This window comes from Parambassis ranga, chromosome 4 (genome assembly GCF_900634625.1).
Source record: "Parambassis ranga chromosome 4, fParRan2.1, whole genome shotgun sequence".
Lineage (NCBI taxonomy): Eukaryota > Metazoa > Chordata > Actinopteri > Ambassidae > Parambassis > Parambassis ranga.
Window position 1 is genome coordinate 8817487 of NC_041025.1, and position 8073 is coordinate 8825559.

General features: G+C 40.0%; 1 protein-coding gene across 1 annotated transcript in view; it reads right to left on the minus strand.

Annotated features, from left to right (window-relative positions):
- The window catches only part of polrmt (polymerase (RNA) mitochondrial (DNA directed)), a 33912-nt gene extending 31048 nt beyond the window's left edge, over positions 1-2864 (minus strand). Inside the window, exons 1-4 of the mRNA XM_028404450.1 lie at positions 2687-2864; positions 1964-2062; positions 846-1651; positions 531-664 (exon numbers count right to left, since the gene is read on the minus strand). Coding sequence (XP_028260251.1) covers positions 531-664; positions 846-1651; positions 1964-2062; positions 2687-2828 — 1181 coding nt within the window. The 5' untranslated portion in view covers positions 2829-2864. The remainder of the gene's footprint in view (positions 1-530; positions 665-845; positions 1652-1963; positions 2063-2686) is intronic.
- Positions 2865-8073: the final 5209 nt, after the last annotated feature.

The following is an 8073-nucleotide window of genomic DNA, read 5'->3' on the forward strand; positions in this document are numbered from 1 at the left end:
GTATAGCATCATCTTGAATAGGTCAAAGCATTGAGCTTAAAACATGTTTACCTAGGCAAGTACACAGTATTGTTTTAATTAATTTGTTAGTGTTTATGTTCTAGTCCTCATTTTTGTTAAGTTTTGTTAGTTTCAAGTTAACTAATCTGTCATTATAAGTTAATATAGAAAATAAATAAATATAGGACATACAGCTCCAATCAATAAAATCAAATCCACCTGCTATCTTTAAAATCCTATGTGCTCAGTGTATTGGTAAACACTTGTAATGTGCTACTTTCAGCAGAAAACATGACAGGCATGCAACTTCTCTGACACTGTAGCATCTGCCAGAAAGGAACGTGCAAAAGTAGAAACCATGACCATAGCCTGACCCCTACTGGTCAGTCGCTACATTACTGCTGCCTTTCTTTCTGCTTGTAAATGGCACCCATAATGAATAAACGTGTAAACGTACCAAACACATGTTATCACACACAAAAGCAACTTTTCAAAAGCAAACGTGTATGAACACAAGTCTGCATACATACCTTGAAATGACTTTTGGGGAGCAGTTGGGATTGTGACCCATACACTCCAGAGCAGCAAAGTAGGAACCCACATTTGGCTTCAGTCCAGCCTCCTCTAACAAAATAAATATGCGGCCAATCTGATTTAATGTGCCCTAACAGAGAGAAACATAAGAGGGTCATAAACTTTACTTCAACTACAACTACACTTCATACACAAAAGGAAGGAAGGTCAAAGAACAAAACATCCATAGAAACAAGTGTAGTAGTAAAACATCTGCTTGATTTTTACATATATTAAAATGTTCTTATAGTACCGTAAGACTCTGAACTCACCTTCTTGGCCCACACCCTCATCATGATGTTGTAAATGTCTGTGTTGAGATGTTTTCTTCGATTTCTGACTCTGTGCTGACCGAGCAAGAATTTGTGTGCCCGATTAATGTCCCCCACAAACACACATGCCTCCAGGTAAGAGTAAATCCTTAGCTGGATGTCCCGACATATACTTTCGTCCCTTGCCCTCTTGTGCTCTGGGATTCTTAAAGATGTCCTCTGGCTTACTTGTTTTTTGAGGGTACTGTCCAGCTTCTCCTCTGCAGCCAGCTCCACTGTCCTGCACTGGGCTTCAACTGCAGTCTGTTCTTTTTGACTTTCAGCCTCAATAATATGGTCGTTTTGTTTCTGTTTTGATAACCTAGTAGTGTCAGCTGCTGAAGCTCTTGTAGAAACGGCAGCATGGACTTTCTCAGACAATTTGGTGGTACATCTGCTCTTCTGCGTTTTAATTGTAGTAGATATAGTTTTATGTGATGTACCTGGTAGCATTGAGCTGCTTTTGCTTCTTTTAGATTTTACTGTTGATGACTCTTTGGCTTTCGTCTGTATTTCCTGTTGAAGGTGCTCTTGTTTCTTAAGTTTGTTTTTCTTCTCTTGAGATAACTTTTCCATCCAGCGACTGGGCAGAAATATAGATTTAGGTCCAGATTTAGGAATGTCACTTTTCTCTTGAGGCACATCTCTGGGACCCCTGCCAGATGTAAGACGTCTTCCATAGGACGGTGCTTTAACAAACTGCACATTTACCTGTTGGACATCTAGAACGACATCAGATTGGAGCTGCTGGATTCTGGCCTCAAGCACTGAAAGTGGACATGACAAAAGGCATAATGTAAGCAACTGACATTAGTCAATAGTTTTAAGACTTAATACTGAACTGTAAAAAGCACTGAGTTAAAACAATTGGTTAGACCTAGACAAATTACAAATGGTAGCAACATGTAACATGTAACAACATGTAACACATGTACAGCCTCAGTCTTGGTCAAAACAATCAACCAACTTATGGTAAATAAGCAGGCAGTTTACAGGTATTTTGGGCAAGCAAAATTCATGGTGAGATGTCTAACACTTTGACATTAAGCAGTGATAACCTGTCATCAAAATCAACATACCATCTAATAACTGAGACTGCTCCAGTACACGTTTCTTTGCATCTTCGGTTTTTCGGATTACAAATGAAACATTTCTTCTTTGAAGTTGTAGAGGTGTCTCTGAAAAAATAAAAACAAACAGATACATTAATATACTAAATCCTACAGATTATCAGACTGCATAAATATGCCACCACTCTGTCAGTATGTGAAGAAGCAACACAGACATTCTTTCTTCCTGTTGGAGTAATCAGACACAACAGTGCAGTGCATTTCATATCCAACACCATTTACAGTAAATGTCGGTCTACATGAACTGTTAAACGTTTCCCCTTTTCACCAATGTCGACTAAACAAACTACTCAGTTTTATTTAACTTTTTTCCTCTAACGTACTCTTTAATCCGCCTTTCTCTTTCATTGTGTACTGAACAGCCTTACAATATAGCTACAAAATACACATTTAGTGATATACCAGTTTTCTTATTATACCTTTATCTTACTGTGTCTCGCTTTACAAATTATGGGGATTTGGAGGGCAAATATAGATTAACGTAAAGCTTATGTCTCCTAACAGAACTCACAACACAGGACAGGCCGCTGTGTAATATTCTGTAAACACCGCGTTTAATTATACTGACATTTGAACACAACAGTTTTCGAATTTTTTCGAATTTAGCCATAGTACTGCAGGTAACCTGGCAGTGATATTAATCTGAGACATAGGTGTCCTGCGTCGTTTTACCTGATATCCGTCTTACTGCGCCGCTTCTGGCCGACACACACAGCTGACAATAATCCGCAACAGACACGCGAACAGCACACTTTTCAAATAAACTACGACGATTAAGACATTTGGCAAAGGCACATACTCTAAGAAGTGACATGTTGACATGTAATAACCGCGTTACTCCAGCACACTAGGCAGCCATCTTAAATAAGACCAAGCTAATCGTGCGGAGATATAACCGCTGCGTAAGGCCTGATGAGACGAGCGCAGATCGTGGCTTGTCGGTTGTTATTTTTTTGCTGGAAACGCACATGGCGCACATAATAATGATTAATTAATGCTTACTTTTTAATGAACAACGTACTCTAGTCATGACCTACGTTGTTTTTTTCTTGTTATACTGCGCATTTTAAATTCCACTGTACAAACCTCTTACCTTTTTGTAGTGTATTTTATTATATATTGCATATAGTAAATACCTCTTATATTTTCGCACATCGGATGCAACAGCAATATTTCCCCACCTGTGCACCTAAGCCTAGTCTATACTGTATGCACTAATTTGCTTTTTATTTTAGTAGCCTATGTTTAAACCCTTTGCATGCTATGCTGTCTGTTTCAATGTTGCTACTGGATCCCCCTCGGAGATCAATAAAGTATCTATCTATCTATCTATCTATCTAGAGACAATTCGACCTGTGTCAATTAAATGATAATATTCCTATGTATATTATTGGCCTACAGGTGGCAGTCTTACCACAGTCAGTCAAGGTAGGACAAGAGGTCAACTGGAGACCAAGGGGAAAATAAGTGTCTTGTAATGATCTGAATAGTAATACTGTATATTACATTTGATATACATGTAGGCATATATTTTTATACACAGTATGAAATATGAAATGAAAATAAAATATATAATACTTTCCTATGCAAAATGTTTTGTTGGTGAAACCTTAAAATTATTGATATACACTGAAAGGAAAGTTTGTGACTAGATTTATATACTGAAATATTAAAAATAGATCTTGTCAGGTTTGCTTATGCAAACACTGGTAAAGCCTGTAAAGGAAAAAACTTGGAAGTGGCATTGGTAAAGTGCAGTAAATTGTGGTGTAAATGTCAAATGAAATTTGCAACACCTAGTTTAAGTGCCACTCAAAATTCAAGACAGGTGTGTGTGCTAGAATGGACTATTATACAGTGTATACTGTGACATTTATTTTTTAGTCCTTTGTTACTAAAGAAAAATTCATATGAAATTACACAAGTTACACTAATAATGTTTTCTGAAGCTCATCTAGGTAAACATGCAACCTGCCTGCTTGAACAAAGTTCTTGGTACAGCCCGTTTTCTTTTTTCTTCTTTTGAAGATTAAATCCAACAGGTTAAATAAACTCTAACTCATCTCTTAAACTGGAAATAAAAACTGAATTTATCTCATTCACATCCTGTATACTTTCTGACCCCCAGCAGTGTCAGTCTTCCCTCCCTCGTGCATCCATAAAGCATTCTTAAACACTTTAGCAACCCTTTGTGTCTTGGCAGGCTGGAGGTTAACACAAGCAGTACTTGACACAAGGAGAGAGAGAGAGAGAGAGGGAGAGGGAGAGGATGAGGGAGGGGGGGACAAAGAGGGAAATGAGGTCCGAGCAGTACATCTTTTCTCAGTGGAGGCAGTGGCTGAGAGCACAGCGGTGGGTGTCTGCTGCTGAGCTGTAGGTGAGGATCAGGAGGTGTTTGTTGCCACGGTTCACAAGCAGGGCCCCTTGACAGCCTCGTTTGATGTGGTTGGCCCCTGTCGGCGGCTGGCTCTTTGCGCTGGTGTGACAGTCATTGCCGGGTGACTGACTGTCAATGCCCCAACCGACAAAAGAGGAGAAGACAGGCATTCATGGGGCCTGATAATGGCCAGGCCAGGACAAGGCTGCCATTCTGGTAGACTTTGATCATGTGGATTCTTTTGCACACCTTTGTAGGGGCTTCCTATTTGTTTAACAGATGGAGAGAGGGCTGTTTTTGAAACTGCTTCACCTGGCCAGGGAAACTTGATGGAGATACTTGTCTGTAAGATGTGTGTATTGTTAAAAGCTTTTGGTTGTGTGTGCATGTGTGTGTGCACCATGGAATTAGTGCCACGTCCTTCCCCACAGATGTGACATCACAAAGAGAAAACACAGAGTTCAGTTTAGAGTTAAATTAAATATTTTTGGGAGCACACTTTGAGATTTTCACCCTCATCATTTTTATATTCTGAATTTCCTTCCAGAGCAAACATTATTATTATTTATCACACCACACACGTCCATTACTGTCCATTAAAACGAGACAGACATCAGTAAGGGCCCATGCACCGGCCTTTACTGGACTGCTGTGACTCACACAGCTCTTACAGGGTTTTCCCGCATGCGTTTTAAGATGGATTCAATTAGTGAGTCAGTTAAAATGTCTTGTCATTCTACAAGTTTATCTTAGTGGAATCTACAGACATTAATTATGCCAAAACAACATCAGCATTCATATCAAGCTTTTGTACCTGTAGAACTCCTCCATTTGGGGATTGATGAAATGCCAAGTCAGCAAATCATGAAAACTTTTTTTTCACCATCCTACATCCTATTCTATCTACATCCTCTTTTATGTGCCTCTGATTAATCAGATCAGCAGTGCAGAGATGTGTAATCACTCATGACAAGTTAAAAATATTTCAATCTGTCCATCAGATGTTTGCTCGCTATCATGTATCATGAACTGGCTGCATCTCTCAGAACTCTTCACAGCATCAGATATGAGATCCACTTATCACAGAGCAGCTGACAATAGACAATGGTCATGAAGCAGGATATGCAAATTACCTCTGTGGGACTGAGGTCTGGAGGTCTTGTCAGTTCCTTTAACTGCATCCGGAAGTCTGTCGGCCAGCTCAAAGATATCCAGCACTCCTGTGTTGGGTCTGAACTCAGAAAACATCATAGGGAATGATAAGAATACACTGACCATGTGTATGTATGATGTAATGTTTTTATGCGACTGTGGTAATTCACAGCTGAGACTCTATGTCAAATAAAACAAATACCTCTCTAGCCCTGAGTGGCAAACTGGTAGGTTGTGAGTATACTTAAAAGCACTGGGTCAAGGGTGATGGTTTAAACTCAACTACAAGAGACAGAGAGAGGCAAGGATTTAGCAGGAGGGCAAAACAATTAATAATAGGGAGCTATTACTGAGGGATTGTCAGTGCTTGGAGGAAGGTCAGGTTTCAGACCTTTTGAAGACTTTGATGGTACAAAACATGCCTCATTATAGAGATATTATCTCTATTCATACACTTACAGAGCCGCTGGGATCCCTGCTGGGAAAGATTAGGTTCCTCCACTTGAGAACATCCTCCTTGGGTGCCTGCCTCTCAGAGTGCTGTTCTCAGTTCATGGCACACCCACACAGCAAGGCTCAGCTCAAATCAGTGGATACTGATCCAGTATAATCCAGTATAATCCAGTATCCAGTTGTGGTAGTTAAAGATCAAACTAAATTACTGCTTGTCAGATCATTGATCTTTTCAGGCCTAATTCTAAGGACAGAGTTGTTGATCTAATGGTCAGTCAGGCTACCATAACAGAAACACCTGAAATTTGCCTTAACACCACAGCAGAGACCATTGGGTGGATTAACCCCCACCCAACCCTCCACCCAATAAGGATGAGTCTGTCAAATCCTTAAATTCCTCGTATGTTATAGCAACGAAATCGTATAAATTACAGCAGGCCTCAATATCAAACATTCACACTGTAAGACAGCAAGACGTTGCAGATTGAGACTTAAAGACAAAGAGAGACATTATGCTCGTGTCTGTCACTGAGCTCAGAGCCCAAACATTTGCTTCTAAGACACCACAAAGCAATCTGCTGCCACATCTGATGTTCACATGAGGCCTGAGCTTTGTTGTTGACCTCGAGAGCCACTCATTTTTGAAGAGAATGATTGTATGATTTTAATTATGGAGAATTTTACCAAAAGGAAGGACAAATGAGACTTCCTCTGGGATCTGACACTATGCTGTCTCATGAGACATCACTCTAACAGTGAAACCTTTAGAGAAGCACAATCTGTACACTTTGCATTAAAGCAGTGTGCAAGACACTCAACCATACTCAGTAAAGGCAGCAAACTATTTTCTTAAAACTAAAGAAAATCTAATATGTTTTAAAGTGTAAGACTCTGCTCATCTTTATTAGTCAATCTGTTAGGAGCTCCAGTATTAATGTTTAATAGCTGGTCGGGACTGAAGGTTTGACTTTCAAGGAGGACAGAAGGAGAGAAAAGTTGAAGGATGTTAACAAATAATGCAGTGTGGTTTATTTGAGGGTGAAAGATTTTTATGAAGAGCCCACGTAGATCTTCGCTGAAAGAAGCTTTGATGAGGAGCCTGGCAGGCACCAGGTAAACAGGAATGGCTTCGGGGAAGTTGAGGAGGGGGTCGGATCTGGGACGGTAGGGAGAAGGAGGGGACTGGTCTCCTTCTCTTTGTTTTTTTTATGATAGTAAAGTTTAAATAGGGGCAAGGCGAAGACCACGTCTCTGGGAGCAGTTAACAAGCTAAACAAGTGTGAAGTGACTGTCACAGTCTCTGCACTGAAAGTTCTCCAACACACTTCCAGCACTAGACCTGGGGTGGCCCTGGGGTAGCACTCATAATTGAAACAAAGACTCTGCAGCAGCTAAATGGAGATTTTTTTTGTATCTTCTCTCTTGCTTTTACACAAACATGTATTTATTTCTGGCTTATTTTCATGTCTTTGCGCTAAGCTTTTTATCTCATAGTTATAAATTTAATATCAATCTTTGCTTTAACTTATAACATTTACACTTTAATGTTCTAATCTATGTGGAATATCTTCTTTTGTACAAGCACAAATTCCCATCCCAAGAAGCTAACACTCGCTTGACTGGAATAGCTTGGCTGTGTTATACTGCCCTTGTCCTAATCAGGCTCATTACACAGCTTGTAAAAAACAGACAAGAGTGTGGGAAGTCACAAAAAAGGTGTTCTTCATTTCCGTCCTGCTCTGCCAAATTAAACAGCCAAAGATCAGAGAGGGTGTTTCATTGAAATATTAACACAGGTGATCAGAAAGTCTCTCAGGCTTCATCTGGTCTAACTCTAGCAACACGCCTGCAACCTGCTCTGTGTTTCCAACTGCTTGGTGATTCAAACCAGCAGCTGTAAAAAAAAAAAAAAAAGAAGGACAGAAAAGGGGTCCCTTAATTTGCCCCATGTGGTCAGAGAGAAAAAAAAGAAGGTGTCAAAAACTGGTCTCCTCGCTGGTTCACTGGACAGTAATGGAGCTGATTTGACCATCCTACAAAGTGCTTTACCGTTCACATCAAGGGGGAGACAGCAGAG